This window comes from Trichosurus vulpecula, chromosome 3, assembly GCF_011100635.1.
Source record: "Trichosurus vulpecula isolate mTriVul1 chromosome 3, mTriVul1.pri, whole genome shotgun sequence".
Classification (NCBI taxonomy): Eukaryota; Metazoa; Chordata; class Mammalia; order Diprotodontia; family Phalangeridae; genus Trichosurus; species Trichosurus vulpecula.
The window spans coordinates 3,487,622-3,505,841 of record NC_050575.1 but is presented as its reverse complement, the minus strand read 5'-3'; the positions used below and the strand labels follow the sequence as shown (position 1 = coordinate 3,505,841).

Below are 18,220 nucleotides of genomic sequence, written 5' to 3'. Positions count from 1 at the left end.
TGCAAACCTTAAAATTACGTATAAATGCTGTTATTATTATTATCAGTGATAATTTTATTAAGCAATCTGTAAAAATAATCAAGAGCCAAAGGAGGCCCCAAGCAAAGAAAAAAGTTGGACAACTGGGAATTACCATTAATTCACTTTTGATGCCGAAATAAGTTCATTTTAAGAGGAAAACCTTCTAGGTTGGTCCTTTAGATCATTTCTTTTTCCAGATCTTTTCATGGAGTTCTAGATCTGTGAATCTTCATCTGGAAGTGTGGAGCAACTGCCTCAACCTAGATGTATCTCACCTGTCTAGTAAACAAAAACAAAAGGAAAGATGTTGCAGGGGATTTGCTCTTTGACCCTTGGTCACTTGGTACGATGAACTGCTAGACAGAGCTAACTCTTGAAATAAGCACCTTGGCTAATGCTCTTTCTATTTGTCCTATTCCTGGCATCATGTTTATATACTGATTCTCACTTTAAAAAATAAACAGGTGGATAAAAAGGATCTCCTCCGCTCCTTTTCGATGTTTCCCATTGTTTCTTTGCTTTGAAGTCTAAAGGATTATAGAGAGACAAGCTATGTTACTTTAAATCCTAACTGAGCAAACTCCACACAGTAGAAGTGTAATAAATGTTTGGAAAATTGAATCAAACATTATATAAATGTGGATTCTTATTATTCTGTTTTCTTGGGACCTTGCTTCCCTAAGATTTCAGGTACTATAGAGCTCACCCAACCAAAGGTCTTCAGATCACACTCTACACTTCCCAATAAATCTAGCTACCCATGAGCAAGGCTTTATTGAGCCCCTACTGAAACAATAATAATAAGTGTTATATTCATATAGTACTCATGATTATAAACTGCTCTGCATGTATAATCACTCATATCCTTAACAAGCACAAAGGGATATAAAACTATCTTGGGCCAGGACACTCTCCATAACACAACAGAAAAGATGACCTCAATCATCTCAACAAGATGTCAGTGAATTTACCTTCTCTAGAAGGATGCAATCTGCAAACAAAATCCTTTGGAATTCTTCATTTAAACCAACTTGATGCTTCACCTAGAAGGTAAAATGCTTTACCTAGGAGGTAAAATGAGGTACTTTCTCACATAATCAAAGATCCAAATATTCCTTTAATCTTCTTGAGTCGACCTGGCTCTCCTAATCATCACTCTCATTTGATCTTAATAGGAGTCCAGTGAGGAAAGCAGAGAAAATATAGCAGCAATGATCTCCAATTTCATTGTTTTGGGGCAGATTATTATAATTTTTCTAAAACTATATGTATATATATATTTCTATTATTCTAATTTAAATGTAGGGGGTGGTGGTACAGTGGATACAGTGCTGGGCCTAGAGTCAGGAAAAACCCATCTTCCTGAGTTCAAATCTGGCCTCAGACACTTATTAGCTGTGTGACCCTGGGCAAGTCACTTAACCTGTTTGCCTCAGTTTCCTCATCTGGAAAATCAGCCAGAGAAAGAAATGGCAAACTACTCCAATATTTTTGCCAAGAAAAATCCCAAAGAGGGGTACAAAGAGTCAGACATGACTGAAAATGACTGAACACAAAATTTCATCCATTTTGCCTAGACCTCTCCCCTGTCTCTATTATGTCCACCTTATATTAAACTTGTGTATATGTTGTACTAGCTTTGGAGATCTACCCCCAAAGGATTCAAAATTCTTCAATGGTCACATGGTATAGAATAAACAACACTAGATTTGGGATCAAAGGAGCTAGGTTCAAATCCAGGCTCTGCCACTTACTGCCAATTACAAGTACACATAACCTTGGCCAAGCCACTCCCAGCCTCCTCATCTGTAATCTGTTAATTTCACACAATATGATGGTTGCAGAGAAAACTGGGAAGACTTGTATCAACTGATGCAGAATGAAGTGAATAGCACCAGGATGACAATTCATACAATAGCAGCAATACTGTAAAGGCAAAAAACTTCAAAAGATTTAGGAACTCTGATCAATGCAATGACCAATCACTATGAAATATATGACACATGTTAAATAAATACACTACTTATGTAATATAATTATAGAACGTGATTGTAGATTATATAACATATAAACATGTTGTATAAAATATGTATGTGTGCATGTCTCAATCTGCACTCTGAATCCATCACCCCTCTCTTAGGAATGGAGTAGAATATTTCATCTTCAGTCCTCTGGGACTGTGGTCATTTTGTTTATTAGAGTTCCAAAGTCTTTCAAAGTTGCTGTCTTTATAATAATATCATGGTCATTATGTAAATTGTTCTCCTGGTTCTGCCTACTTCATTCTTTATCAGTTCATATAGGATTTGAACATATGAGTATAAATGTATGTATATGTGTGCATGTGTGCATATGTGTATGCATGCACACACACACGTAGGTAATGTGGGAATTTGTTTTGATTGACTAAGCTCATTTGTAAGGGGTTTTATTTTTCTTACTTTCTCACCTGGAGAAGAGGATGTGGGAGGGAGAGGATCTAGATCTGAAAATAAAACAAAATTTAACCTGCCAGATCTAGAAAATAAAATGAAGAATTTGGATTATGTTGCCTCTACCAACCATAAATCTCTGATCCTACGGCAGGGCCATTTCTAATTTTGGATCCCCCCGTGCCTAGTACAACACTTTACAAATAATCGTTTGTTTTAGCTGAATTGAGACTTCAGAGCCAGTAAGAATCAGAGGTGGTCATACTTGGGTCTTTTGACTCCAGACCTGTTCTCTTTCCACGCCACCAAGCTGCCCCCAGAGAGATGCACCGAGCAGGAATCTAACCCAAGGTTGGATGAGTGCAGTGCCTCAGTGGGCACTCACTGAAAATCCCCAGGTATAGTACAGTGAGGACAAACTAACTTTACACTGATCCTGAGATTCTAAATCCATTTCTCCAATTGGAGAAGACGATGAGCCAGCAAAGACAGCTGCAGGTTTAAAAAGACTCGGCTCTACTGCTTACTCTCTTTAGGCTCTTGGGCAAGTCAACTACTCTCTGGACTTTGATTTCCTCTTCTGAAAAAGGAGATTAAACTTTCAGGGCTCTTAACCCAAGGACAGTGAACATTTAAAAAAAAATGCTTTATACAGGGGTAGCTAGATGGCACAGTGGATTGAGTACCAGGCCTGGAGTCAGGGAGACCTGAATTCAAATTCCTGCTCAGACACTTACTGTTTGACCCTAGGCAAGTCACTTAACTTCCATTTGCCTCAGTTTTCTTATCTTTAAAATGGAGATTATAATAGTCCCTATCCCTCCAATGTTGTTATGAGGACCAAATGAGAGAATAATTATAAAGCAGGTATGTTTACCACAGCGCCTGGCACATAGCAAGTGCTATATAAACGTTAGCTATTTTTGTTATGATAATAATGTTTCAATAAAATTGGTTTTCTCTATAATCCTATGCATTGAAAAACGTGATTTTGAGAAGGGGTTCATAGATTTCACTAGACTGCCAAAGGGATCCATGTGATCTCTCAGCTCTCTTCCAGCAGTCAAACACTGGGATCCAATGCTCATTTCCCCTGTTAACTTTTCATCTGTCTTTCAACAGGATAACTCTCAATGACAATGAAAAGCACCCTCATCCTGGGTTTGCTCTTTGCTGGATGTTATTTAGACATAAATGCTCTTCAGCAGCAGAAGCCCCCCGACAAAAATCAAGGTACCCACCAGACCAGACACCCTTTCCAGGAGTCAGAGGAGAAACGAGCTGCAAAACAAATTGTCCGCCAAAACACTGAGTTTGCATTTAAGATGTACCGAGACATGGCCCAGAAAAGTAAAGATAAGAACCTCTTCTTCTCCCCTCTGAGTGCTTCCACTGGCTTCTCCATGTTGACCCTGGGAGCAAAAGATTACACTCTGTCTCAACTAACTGAAAGTCTCAACCTACAGAAAGTGCCCACGAAGACCATCTACCGAGGCTTCCATTACCTTGTTCACAGTCTCAACCAACATGACAGACATCTCAAGCTCCACTTGGGCAATACTCTATTCATGGAGGACCAGCTGAGAGTCCAGAAAAGGTTTCTGGATGATGTCAAGAGCATTTATGAAGCAGAAACCGTCTCTACAGATTTCAACGACCCGCAGGAAGCCATTACACAAATCAACAATTACGTCAGCCAGAAAACCCAAGGGAAAATTAATAATTTGATAAAGAATGTGGATCCGGGAACAATGCTACTTCTGATTAGCCATATATACTTTCAAGGTAAGCCCTGCTATAGAGAGACATTATAAAAATGCTCTGCCCACGTTCTTTATTAGAGCTTCTTCATAAACCTAAAGATAGGTAGTATTTGGTGTTACTATCCCCTTGTAACAACGAGGAAAGAGACTCTGACACACGAGATAGATTAGAGGCAGCAGGTGGCACGGAGGATAGAGCACTGGGCCTGAAGTCGGGAAGATCCAAATTCAAATCCACCCTAAGACATTTACTACTTGGGCAATGCTGGGCAAGTCACTTAACTTCTGTCTGCCTCAGTTTCCTCAACTGTGAAAGGGAATCATAATAGCACTTATCTCCCAGGGTCATCGTAAGGATCAGATGAGGTAATATTTGTAAATGGCTTGGCACAGTGCCTGGTGCATTGTAGGTATTTACTAAATGCTTATTTCCTTCCATTCCATGGGATGCCTTGTCCAAGGTTATACATCTAGCAGTTGTCAGATCAAGTCCTGACTCCAGTCCTAGGGATATTTCCAGGAACACAGTCACCTCTAATCGAAGACTTGTTCATATAAGAGCTGGTAAATTCTACAAACCTGAAAGCATAGGACTGAAAAGATCTAATTCCAATTTAAATTAGGAGTATCACATTGTACTTTTGGTTGTCTGCTTTTGTTACAGCACCAGAATAAATCAAACACCAAACAGAGGGTGGACTAAATAAGAGGTACATGATATATTGATTTGGAGTCTAGGGGACATGAGCTCAAATCCTGCCCCCTGGCTCTTCTGTCTATGTGACCTGAGTCAAGTCATTGAACCCCTCAGTGTCTTCATCTGAAAAACGAGGGGGCTTGAAGTAGATCCAAGATGCCTTCCCCCTTCTGTGTTCTTCAACATTTCTCCCAAGTCTATGACTTATAGCCTAGTTGGCTTTGCCACCGTCAGGGCAGCTTGGTGCCACTCATTTTGCCCTTTTAGGGTCTTAGACATCATCTGGTCCAGACTTCTCACTTTATCAATGAGGAAACTGGGGTTTGTTTTAGCTGTTACACAATGAGTCTGTGATTAGTGAAGGGCCTCAAAGTTATGTCATGTGCGGATCAGTTGAAGGAAATGCTTGGGTTTAGCTTGGAGAAGAGAAGCTTTCATGGTGACATGAGAGCTATGTTTTAGTATTTGCATGACTGCCATGACTAAGAGTAATTATGTTTGTTGTGGTTAGCCCTAGAAAGCATCAGTGGGAGTAAAAGTAGCAGAAAGACAGATCTGGACTTAATGGAAAGAAAAACTTCCTCATAATTAAGATTGTCCAAAAGGGACTTAGAAGGTAGTGAGTTCCCCATCCCTGGGGATCTTCAAGCAAAGGATGGATGATGGATGACCACTTGGCAGGGATACTGTCAAGAGGATGACCTTGAGCATTGCTTTCAACTCTGATAGTGCTTTATTTATTCCATGGTAATGACAGGCGAAATTACCTACATTAGTAGATTGTCAGACCTACTGTCTTAAATTTTCAAATCAGCTTTTCTAGCAAATGAAATAAAAAAGGAAATTCAAAGCTAAGCAAAAATAGTAATAATAATAAAGGTGGGGGAGGAGGAAAGAGGAAACAGAAGTAGAATTGATCATTATAGTTAATCCAACCCGATGACTTTGCCAACTCATCCCTGTCTTACCCACAGCAATCAGAGTGTGGCAGGAAGATGCCTGAGGTCCTATTGGCCAGTCTAGGGGATCCATACTACTCTGCCTCTTGCTTCTTTCCTGGATCCCAGATAATACGTGCTAAAGTGCTTTGAAAAAATACAAAGTATGACTCCGCAATTATATAGCAAATGTCTTGCTCTTCTGAAGTGACTAAAAACCAGCCCTGTAGCCAGAGTTTGTCAGCTTTCCACAGGACATAAATATAAGATCTTCCAATGATTATTTTCCAGCCTGCTTTTTAGTTCTCTCTCTCTCTCTCTCTCTCTCTCTCTCACTCTCTCTCTCTCTCTCTCTCACTCACCCATTCTTTCTCTCTCCTTTTTCTTCCCTTCCTCCTTTCTTTCTCTTTTCTCCTCTCTCCTTCCCTCTTTTCCTCCCTTTTTCCTTTCCTTTCTTCCCTCTTCCTTCCCTTCTTCCTCCTCTCTTCTTTCTCCTCCTCATCCCTTCTCCCCTCCTTTTCTCTTCTTCCCTGCCTCCCACCTTCTTTCTTTCTCTATCTCTGTGACACTACACTTCTTCCTGATGCGGAGATGTCTGCATCTCTGATTCTCTACCTCTGTGTGTGTCTATCTCTCTTTCTCTCCTCCTCCCTCCCTCTTTCTTTCCTCCCACTCTCCTTCCTTCTCTCTCTTTCTCTTTTCTTTACTTCAGGTTGCAAAGACTGGTGTGTGTGTGTGTGTGTGTGTGTGTGTGTGTGTGTGTGTGTGTGAGAGAGAGAGGGGGGGGGAGAGAGAGAGAGAGAGAGAGAGAGAGAGAGAGCAGAGACAGAAACAAAAACAGAGACAGATAGAGACAGAGAGAGACAGGGACACAGAGAGACAGAGAGAGAGACAGAGAGATAGAAACAGAGACAGAGAGATCCAACATGCAAGGGAGAGACACACAGAGAGAAATATGCGTATTTGAGTGTGTAAGTGATAGTCCACTAACAAGTACTTCTAATCCTGTGATCTCAGATGTCTCATTAAGGGGAGGTGACCCTGGATTCTTGAAGCCTATACCAATGTCCAACATCTTCTGACAATTCTTCCTAATCTCAAAAGGCTTTGAGTACATGCCCGGAATAAAGTGTGAATCTGTCATCTGAGATGCAGCCTAGCTAAGTGCAAAGGGGTTATCATGAGAAGGTTCAACACCAGATAATTAATCCTCTGGCCAGAACAATTCAGCAGGCCATCTACTAAGAAATGAAGGACTATAAACCGCATTGGTAGAGGGAGGAATGTCACTTAAGAAATCAAAAACACTGAAAGTATTAAAGAAGTTCATATGGGCAAAGTCTGCCACTGTACTAGGGCATCTGTCACATTCTTTATAATGTCCTCCACCCAGAACCCATTTCCAACTCCAAGGAGTCTTGCTGGGATGTATAATTCAAACCTCCTCTTCCCCTCCCCCGCTTCCCCCCCTTCAGATCCATGTATCCTATGACTAAAAGTTCATCATATCTGTTGAGCTCTGCTCTCCTAGAATTATCTGTCATTTTTTCTGTTTTCACTCTCTAAGGTGAATGGGAAAAGAAGTTTAACACAAAGGACACAAAAGAAGGTGACTTCTTTCTGATCAACGGGAAGTCAGTGAAAGTTCCCATGATGTACCGAGGTGGCAAGTACAAAACTGCTTATGATGAGCAGCTGTCTTGTACGATTCTAGAAATACCTTTTAAGGGAAATGTCACAGGGCTTTTCATCCTCCCAGACAAGGGAAAACTGCAGAAAGTGGAAGAAGGGCTCTGTGAGGAAAAGCTGGCCCAATGGAGGCGGTCATTGAAGTGCAGGTAATGAAGTTTGCTGGGCACATCCCTCCCCTTCAAGTTTCCCTTCTAAATATGGTTGGCATGACCTTTAGAATCATGAGACTTGGGACTGAAAACCAATCAATCAAGATTTATTAAGTACCTCCTATATTCCAGGCACAGGGGGATACCAAAGAGGCAAAAGGCAATCCCTGAACTCAAGGAGCTTACACTCTATCAATGTGAGAAACCACTTAATCCGAGCCCTTCAGGAAGGAAAACTGAGTCCCAGAGAAAGGAAGTGACTTGCCCATGGTCCCATAAGTAGGAAATAGTGGTGCTAGGATTCAAAGATCATCTAAAACCATATCCAATCTAATCCCCAAAGTATTAAGTGCCAGCTACATGGGGCAGCCAGGTGGCAGAGTGAACAGAGGCTGGGCCTGGAGTCAGGAAGAGTCATCTTCCTGAATTCAAATCTGGATTCAGTCACTTACTAGCTGTGTGACCTTGGGCAAGTCACTTAACCCTGTTAGCCTCAGTTTCCTCATGTGACAAATTAAAAGCCTGAGAGACAGAGTTTCTGGGTAATTAATAATCAATTTATTAATTAGGCCAGCAAATAATCAATAAATTGATGGTCAGTGGTCCCTTGGTAAGCAAAGACAAAATCATGGAGATCACTGAATGCTTAAATATCTTTGGGGAAAAAAAAGTACTTAAATACCATATTAATGAGGAGCTGGGCTAAAGGTCTTCAGCTCTTCCTGATGAGAACATGACTTGATTGGGAGATTCGTTGGCCTCCAGAAACCTAGACAAAGAAATCCATCTCTACCCGACCATTCTGTTTGGTTTTCTCCTTCATAAGCTGGGTCACCCTAAATTCTAATGAAGGGGTACAATGACATGGGCTCATTTCCTAAGGGCAAGAATTCACCTAGGTTAGATTTTGTTTGTAAGGCCTTCTAGTTGGGTGGGGTCCCACCCAACAACCTGGAGCATGTATCCAGAGGATTTGGCCAATCTCATCTCATCTATCAGCAATGTCCTTCAGAGACTGACTGATTTATCGACAGGGACTACTCTCTGAATGAGGAAATAGAAGGGAAAAACCTCAATCCTAATTTAATAAATGGTTATTAATATAATAGAAAAATAATCATTTCCCTCACGCATCTGTAAAATGAGCTGGAGAACTAAACGGCAAACCATTCCAGTATCTGCCAATAAAACCCAAATGGGGTCACAAAGAGTTGGACACAACAGAAAAGGACTGAACAACACATTCTAGACAACTTTCAACCAACCTGTGATTTCGTTGGTATAGGAGGCCCATAGGAAACACCCTCTATTGAGTCTAAATTCTAACCATCCTGCAACATATAGTGTTCAAGCATTGCCTAGGGCACTGAGGGATCTAGGGACTTATCCAGAGTCACACAGCCTATATGTATCAGATGTGAGACTCAAAGCCAGATCTTCCTGATGCCAAGGCTAGCTCTTTATACATTATGCCCCATTGCCTCTCTAGGCACTGAGGATATAGGGAAGAAAAAAAGAAGCCAATTTTAATCTTTCCATTATCTTCCATCACCTCTTTCAGTACCACCAGTCTCCTGGTGAGGTGGGAGGTAGTAACCCACCTTGGTAGGTCCTAACTTCTACTTTGAGAGTTCTGATTTGTTCATTTGAAGTGGTAGATACTTCCCATAGTTCTTCCCCCTGTCTCTCCCACTAGGCCCAAGTCCTCATTCAACCAGTATTTAATGAACCCTTGCTACATGCAGTAGGTGAGACAGGATCCCACAGAATCCTTCTGGTTCCTGAAGGGCTTCCTGTCAAGTTGGACACAGAAGGCATAAAATGTGAAAAGTCCAACAAGGCAAAAGTTAAGTGACTCTACAAGACAGCATTCTAAGAAATAATGGAGGCAGCGTAGGAGAAATGTCAAGCAAATAATACAGGCAAAGAAACCAGCAGTGTCCAGAATGACAGCCCATTCCCGATACACTCTGCCCTAGTCAGAGAACATGTGTTGAATCATGGGCACTATATTTTAGGACAGATATTGCTAAGTTAGAACATGTCCAAAGGAGAGTAACCAAGATAGGGAAAAGATTCAAAACCAAATAATATGAAGAAAGGCTGAATGATCTGAGAATGTTTAACCTGGAAAAGAAAAAAAATTGAGTGAGGGTGGAGTTGGGAGAGGTATGGTTGGGTGGTTAGTATGCCCAAGGGAAGAAAAAAGGAAAGTGAGAGAAATAACCAGACACTCAAGGTTCAGTCTTAGGTTGGCATAGTGTTCAGTCAGTTGTCAGTCATGTCCAACTTTTTGTGACCCCATTTGGGGTTTTCTTGGCAAAGACCCTGGAGAGGTTTGTCGTTTCCTTCTCTAGCTCATTTTACAGATGAGGAAACTGAGGTAAATAGGGTTAAGTGACTTGCCCAGGGTGACACAGCTAGGAAGTATCTGAGGCCAGATTTGAACTCAAGATGAGTCTTCCTGACTCCAGTCCTGGCACTCTCTCCACTGTACCACCTACCTCTGCATAGGCTGATTGTCATTGCTATGTGTTCAAGCTACAGACCAACATTATTGCTGGGGAGGGGGATATAGAGGGGAGAAAAAGAAACAATAGGCAGAAAAATACAAACATTCTTCCTCCTCTCGCCAAAAGTCTAAGGGAGAAAAAATTCCCCAAGGAAAGAGCTGGCTCTTTCTCCTTAGTTCTTCTTACAGCTCACTGATTGGGTAACTTCTCCAGACTATTTGACCAAACATCTTCTACATAACCCCTCAGTTATGAGGATGGACCAATGAAGAACTGCTGGGTCATTTCAGCAAAGGAAAGAACTAGACTGTATGTCTTCTCCAGGGAGTACCCCTACTAAATTTCCATTTCCATTTCCATTTTTGTAGGCACTTTCCCCCCTTGTTCTGCTTACTTCATGTTGCAGCAGTTTGTATAAACCTTTCCAGACTTCCCTGAATTCTTTGTATATGCCCCACAACTCTAAAGCACTATTCTCTCTCTCTCCCTCTCTCTCTCTCCCTCTCTCTCTCTCCCTCTCTCTCTTATTCTCTCTCTCTCTCTCTCTCTTATTCTCTCTCTCTCTCTCTCTCTCTCTCTCTCTCTCTCTCTCCTCTCTATCTCTCTTTCTTTCTCTACTCTCTCTGTCTCTTGATCTGTTTCTCTCTCTCTCTCTCTATCTGTGTCTCTCCCCCTCTCTCTCCCTCTCTCTCTCTTCTCTCTCTCCCTCTCTCTTCTCTCTCTCCCTCTCTCTTCTCTCTCTCCCTCTCTCTCTCTCTCTCCCTCTCTCTCTCTCTCTCTCTCTCTCTCCCTCTCTCTCTCTCTCTCTCTCTCTCTCTCTCTCTCTCTCTCTCTCTCCCTCCCTCTCTCTCTCTCTCCCTCTCTCTCTTTCTGTCTCTCTGTCTCTGTCTCTCTGTCTCTGTCTCTTTGTCTCTCTGTCTGTCTGTCTGTCTCTCTCTTTCTCTCTCTCTCCCTCTCTCTCTCTCTCTCTCTCTCTCTCTCTCTCTCTCTCACACACACACACACACACACACACACACACACACACACACACAGTGAGTATACAGTAGGCACAGGACTTAGAACCACATCTTCCTAACCCTCAGGTCAGGTGTCTATCATTACAGGTACTGCCTCTTTGTACCCCTGTTTCACAGAGCTGGAAAACTGAGGGTCAGAGAGTAACTTGCCCAGGGGTTACCCAGATCTCTTCTGATTCCAAGTCAAAGGCTCATTCCATTGCACCACACCACTTCCTGCTTTAAATCGGAGAACGATAGAACACAGGATGTCAGGCCTGGAAGAGACCTTAGATTAAATGAGCAGACGATTATCTGGTCCAGCGGTATCGTACTCACATAGAAACAAATCCCTCAGGGCTGCACATTGACTTAGAAAACTACCAATTGACATTATTTATGTTGTATTCTATTTTTTGCTTTGTTAAAATTTCCCAATTACATTTTGATTTGGTTCCAGGGTACTGGAAAGCTTTGTAGCCTGCATATTGCCAGCTGGCTGCATGTCTAACACACCTAATGGTCTATCCTCCTATTTTCCAGAGGAGAAAACTAAGGCCCAGAGAGGGGAAATTACTTGCACATGATCACGGCACATAATTGGTCTCAAGACAGAGTCGAGAGCAGAACCCAGATCTGCAGACTCCCAACCCAGTGCTCCTGACTCAAAGCCATGATGTGATGCTACAAAAAAAGAATATACCCAAGTAGCTGTGCCCAGCTGTTTGGCCCTTAATGCTGGTAGTCCTACCCACGCAGGTCACCTGATCTATGAAAGTACATCTTGTCTGTAGTTAGCATAAAGTCTCCATCTGATGAGGAATAAATGTTCCTAACTGTTGCAGATGTTCTCAGATAAAATCACAATTGTATGAAAAATATGTGGTACACCCAAAGGATAGGCCAAGGCAGCCCAACAGGTTTGCATTCAGGTCACCAGAAAAGCAGCACAGAGCCAAGTCTGAATGGGGCTATTCCCCAACCTCTCGGTAATCATGTGGCAATAAGAGCACTAGGCTCTCTCTTTAAGAAAAAGTTTTTTAAGGGTTACTGGTATCTTTTGTTTTTTACATCACCGTCATTTCCAAATACATCTGCCCCTTCCTCTTTGTACCCATCCAGCCCTAACCATCTTCCGTAACAAAGAATTGAAAAAGGAAAAACTATTCTTTAAGTTCAGCAAAGTCAATGTATCATCCAAGTCTGATAATATATGCAATGTTTCATACTTGGGATCTCCCACTTTTACCAAAAAAAGAGGGGGAAGAATTTATTCCTGTCTTCTACAGAGCCAAGCTTGATCTACAATGCAGTTTATTTATGGTTGCTGTTGCTGCCCCTGTTCCTTATCTTTCTTCATCATGAGTGCTTCATTACTCTGGATGTTCTATCGGGAAGGTCACCCTTGAGGATTTTAGACTACACAGGATTTCTAAGGTTCTCTCAAGCTCTGGCGTTCTGTAATTCTCTGGTTCTAGGCTCTAAGTTCACCCTTTGCTTTTCTTCTCAGAGTCCCTTCTATGTCTGGCAGCTACATTCCACCCCGACCTTTTGCCAGTACTGAGATTCCAGGGATAAAATGGCCAGGTCCTGTTCTGTATCTCTAAAGAATTTCAGCTCGCCTATGTAATTATTTGAAGATCCTGTACAGATTTTACCTAGCTGAGTTAAGATACACTAAGTCAAAGTGTGGGGGTACATAGGTGAATTTCCGTTTGACCTCTCTACTGAATATCCCAAATTATCACATGATGCTTGTCAGATGTGGCTTTGCCCTATCCTCCCTCCTTTCCAAAGGCTGATGGAAATTCCCATCAGGAAGGAAGATCTCTGATGGCAGGTTCTTCCTCCCCCCTCCCCAACCCCAAGAACTTATATGCTCTTTGTTCTGGAATCCTTTTCTTCTCTCACTACACTGCTTTACTTGCTGACTAAGCAGCTCCTATGGGTTTAAAGATCATCCCGATGCAGATGACTCCCAGACCTATACCTAATTCCAGTCTATCTCCTGATCTCCAGCACTATATTACCAACTGCTTGGAATCTAGGTGGTGTAGTGGATAGAGTGCTAGGCCTGGAATCAGGAAGACATCTTCCTGAGGTCGTGTAGTGTTTCTTGTGATGGGACCTATCATTTATCCAAGGAGGTACAGATAACAAAGTGGCAGAACCAGGATTTTGGTTGCAGGGAAAAGAAGATCCTGAACAGGTGACCACCAAAGGACAAAAGTTGGTGCACTGGAAATTGGAGGTGCTAAAGATAAATCCTACCTGTTTCACAAAATCACGCAGGCTGCCCTTGTTCTCAAGGCACTGTGAAGGTACTATTTAAACCACAAAATGTATGTGCTCTAAAATCCATACTGGAACTTTTCTCTGTTGATTTTATTTCCGCAGTTCTGTTGATGTGTCATTGCCCAAGTTTTCCATCTCTGGTACTTATGACATGAGAAAGTGTCTCTCTGGGCTTGGTGTCACCCGAATCTTTCAGGGAAGTGCTGACCTCACCAGAATCAGTCCCCAGAAGAACCTGAAAGTGAGCCAGGTAAGACAATCAAACTGTAGCTTTGAACTGTAGTTATCATTCCTTCATAGCCTAGGATGGGGCACACCCTCCACAATGATAGCCGTTTTTCAAACATCACATCTCACTTTGTTGGGGTTTTTATGTCAAGTGGTTGGAGGGCAAGTTCATTTATCAGGAACCCCCATCTCTAGTAGCCAAGATACCACATAAACCATTACAATGCCATTGCAGTCATCATCATTTTTGTCCCCACAGAGACCAACATGTTACTTTGCACAGAGTAGGGACTCTATAAACATTGCTTTAATGAATGAATGAATGATAAATTGAACTTGACATGAGGAATATATTTTAACTGCCTAATATATTTTAATTGTTTTCAAAGTTTAATCTGTGCAGCTATCCTTACATGCTACAGGCTTTGGGAAAATGTGGAATGTCCATTACAGATAAGAGACCATATCTTGGCTATTATCTCAAGGAGCTTGTGGGAAGTATGGTCTAATGGAAATACCAACAAGATGAGGCAGAAAATCCCAAAGTTGTCAAGTCAAGAAACATCCTGACTCCAGGCCCAGCCCACTATCTACTGTACCACTTAGCTGTCCCTGTTCTCAAAAAGATAAATTTTTAAAACCCCTTCTTCTCTTCTAGAGCATCTCAACTTTACCAATGGGACTTATTCCCTCAATCCACCTATGGGTGGAATTAGTCATCAAATAAGCATTTTTAACCATCTACTATAAGCCAAGCATTGTGCTAGGTACCAAAAATACAAATATAATCAATGAAATACAGCCTACACACAAGTAACAAGACAACAAAGATCTATTTAAATCTAGAGGGAATAGGAAGTCACTGGAGCTGACTAAGTAGGAAAGTAACGTGGCTAGATACGCACTTAAGAAATCACTTTGGCAGCAGTGTAAACGATGGATTGAAGAAGGGAGAGACTTGAGGAAGGTACCAATTAGAAAGTCATTACAATAATCTAGGTAAGAGGCTATAAGGGCTTGAACTAGATTAGAGAAAAGTGGATAAATGTAAAGTATATTGTGGGCCAGTCTGTGGTGTAGTATTAAAACTCAGGAGAGAAATTAGGGCTGGAGATAAAGATCTGGGAGTCATCAACATGTAGGTTACAATCAAACTTCTGGGAGCCAATGAGATCACCAAGGGAGTTTATAGAGAAAGATAGAGGTAGAATAGTGTTGGAGATGATGTCAGCTCATTAGAAGGAAGAAATTCTTTAAAACTACAACCATGTGACAATGTAGCAGGACCTCACAAGGTCATGAATTCTCTATTACTGAAAACATTCAGATATAGACTGTGCATATAGAAAATTCAAGGTTCAGGTAACAGGCTCTAAGTTCTCTTCAAGAATCACAGATTTCCAGAGTGGGAAGTAACCTCAAAAACGGGGGTGTTTAAGGGGGCATCTACATGTATACTGAAATCTTCAAGTATAGGGGCATGGATAAGGAGTAGAGATGAAAACAAGGAAGCAGTATTGAGAAAGAAATGAGAATGATAACTGTCACCAGGATCTGAAAAAGACTAACTGTTTTAATGCAGCAAACCACAAAGAAAGAAAGATCTCTGGGTCTTGGTAGCAAAGAGTAGGTCTAAAAGTGGCAGGTAGGAGTGGGAAGCATGCCTAAAGTCCTTTCAAGGCCAATATCTAATGACCCTATGATCCTCAATGGTTTTCATGACCATTCTGATAAGTTAGCCTTCCACTCCACAAGTTTATCAGCTATAATGCCACAGATTAAATCCCATGAAAACTAATACAGTATTATAACCATAAAATCTATATTAAAAAAAAGATTTCCAAGTTCCAGACCCTGCCCATTTCTTTTAAACAGTATTTGATATGGCAAAATTCCAAGACAACAAAAGAGCTTGGAAATAACCTTGGAGTTGGGGAAACTGGGATTTGGCCCTTTCTCTGTCATCTCATTTATTCAACATCTCTGTCATAAAGGAAACAATTTGTGATTATATGGCATAATAGGAAAAAATCATTAGTAGACTTCTGGGTCAGGTGACCACCAACATGGCAGATCAGTCACTTTATCCAAACCCCTTTTACTCTCGAGAAGAGAGCCTAAGCTTTTGATTTCATTAGTTATAAGGAACTCAGAGGCAAGTAAATTCTTTAAATTAATGCCGGTAGCCTCTCCAAAACAATATTAAAGAAACAAATGGGGGGGGGGACATAAGCCTAACTCATAACTTTAAATATTAATGGACCAAATTATCCAATCAAATGAAAGTAGCAGAATAGATAAGAAAAAATCTCACAATCTTTTGCTACCCCCTCAAAAAAAAAACTCATCTAAAAAAGTAAAGACATAAAAAATTAAACCGAGAGGCTGGAATATAACTTACTGTATGCATCAGGTCAATCAAAAACAAAGAAACAAAAAAAACCAGGAGTCGTAACCATTCTATCATAACAAAACTAATTGAAGTTCCAAGAGTGTACTTTATTGAGCTAGACAAAATAATAGCAGAATGCATTTGGAGGGAAAAAGATACTGAATATTAAGGGGAATATGGGGGAAAAGTGGGAATAAAGAGGGATTAGGGCTTCCAGACTGTCAACAATGTTGTAAAGCAGGAATAATCAAAACAATTTAGTTCTAATTAAAAAAAAATAAGCAAGGAGATCAGTGGAACCACTAGAGAAATAAGAATCAGAAATAAATGAACTAGTAATAAAATGATAAACCCCAAACATAAATTACCTAGGAAAAACAATTCTCTATTTGATAAGAACTGCTGGGAAAACTGAAATGTAGTCTGGCAGAAATTAGGTTTAGTCCTACATCTTACACTCTATACCACAATAAACTCAAAATGAATAACAAAGATCGTCTCCTAGGGGAGCATCTGTAGAATCTTTGTTCCCCAAACCCATCCCATATTTTGCTCGCTCCCTGACTTAATTCACATTCTCCCTCCCAGATAGCCAGGCAACAGACACAAGGAATAGAACACTGGACCCAGAGTAAGAAAGACTTGAGTTCAAATCCGGTCTTAGATACTTACTGGTTGTGGCACGTCACTTAACCCTGTCTGCCTCAGTTTCCTCAGCTCCAAAATAGGAATGATAAGCACCAACTTTCCAAAGCTGGATTGTTGTGAGGCTCCAACGAAGTAACGTTTGTAAAACGCACAGATAGCGCCGAGCCTGGCACACAGGTGGAGCTTAATAAATGCGCATTTCCTTTCTTTTCCAGCTCTACCTATTAAAATTCCATCCATCCTTCTAACCCCAACTCAAATGCTACCTCCTTCATGAAGCCTTCTCTTATCTGTAAAAAGATCCTGAGATTTAGAAGAACTCTCTCGTTTAATGAAGGAAGAAGCTAAGGCCTAAAGGCGTCACACAGATAACAGAACCAGCATTCAGAACCAGGTCCTCAGACTCAAAGCCCAGTCTTTTTATCACTTTGCCACCCGTTGGTCCCCTGGCTGAAACCAGTCTCTCCTGCATCCGATTTCATAGCATTTTTTGCTTCTTATAAATTTGTCCAAATACATGCCATTTTCCCTGCTAGACTATAAGCTCCTGGAGGGGAAGGGACAGAGTCCTATTAATCTTTATATATCTCACAGCTCTGAGCATAGACCCATGCACATTGTGGTTTTGTTTGTTTGTTTGTCTATTTGTTTGGGGGAGAGGAGTGTTGAGAATCCAGATGTGACCTACTCCCTTAACTCGTAATTTGTCAATTCCTCTATAACTTTCATTTTTAAAGTTGACTAAGAGGTTAAGTCAAGGCAAGTCTTCTATCCCCTAGCCTACTGCCTCCCAGTTTATAGATAAATACGTGCATACTGTAGGTGCTTAATAAAAGATTGTCGACTAACTAGATGGATGAAATCAATTCAAATGTAGCTGATTGTTCCATCCTAGACTGAGTTGTTGCACACGGAGGAACGGAATGCCTTTCAAAGAATTTGACTGACTGACCCTTTGCTGTCTCCTCTTCTAGGCTATTCATAAAGCTGTGTTGAAGATGGATGAAAACGGAGCAGAAGCTGCTGGAGGAACCGGCATTGAGACCCTGCCAATGACTGTTCCCCAAATCATTAAATTCAAAGAACCCTTCCTAATGTTAGTTTTAGATAGCCCAACCCAGTCTGTTCTCTTCGTGGGAAAAATAATGAACCCTAAATGAAATTCAAATAGCATCTCAGAGGCTGCCTGAGGTTTCCTGCTGCTGTCTCTGAATAAACATGACTCGAAATTGTTGAACTGGTTTATTACTGGAAATGATCGTAGTAATAACTCACATTTGTGGTTCTCCATAACAACCCAGACTCACTACTTTCTATTCATTGGTGGGTGTTTTAGTATGAATCAAAGCATGGTGGAGAAGAAATGAATGTTGGATTGAAGTCAGAGGGCCTGGGCTCATAGGATCATAGATTTAGAGCTAGAAGGGACCTTTAAAACCACCTAGTTCAATATC

The 18,220-nt window shown here is 41.2% G+C and overlaps 1 protein-coding gene across 1 annotated transcript; it reads left to right on the top strand.

Moving 5' to 3' along the window:
* The first annotated feature begins 3,586 nt into the window (after window positions 1-3,586).
* Window positions 3,587-17,926, top strand: SERPINA12 (serpin family A member 12). Its single transcript, XM_036748655.1, has 4 exons — window positions 3,587-4,238; window positions 7,419-7,689; window positions 13,601-13,748; window positions 17,741-17,926. Exons 1-4 carry the CDS (start codon window positions 3,587-3,589, stop codon window positions 17,924-17,926), a joined length of 1,257 nt encoding a protein of 418 aa, XP_036604550.1.
* The last annotated feature ends 294 nt before the right edge of the window (window positions 17,927-18,220 follow it).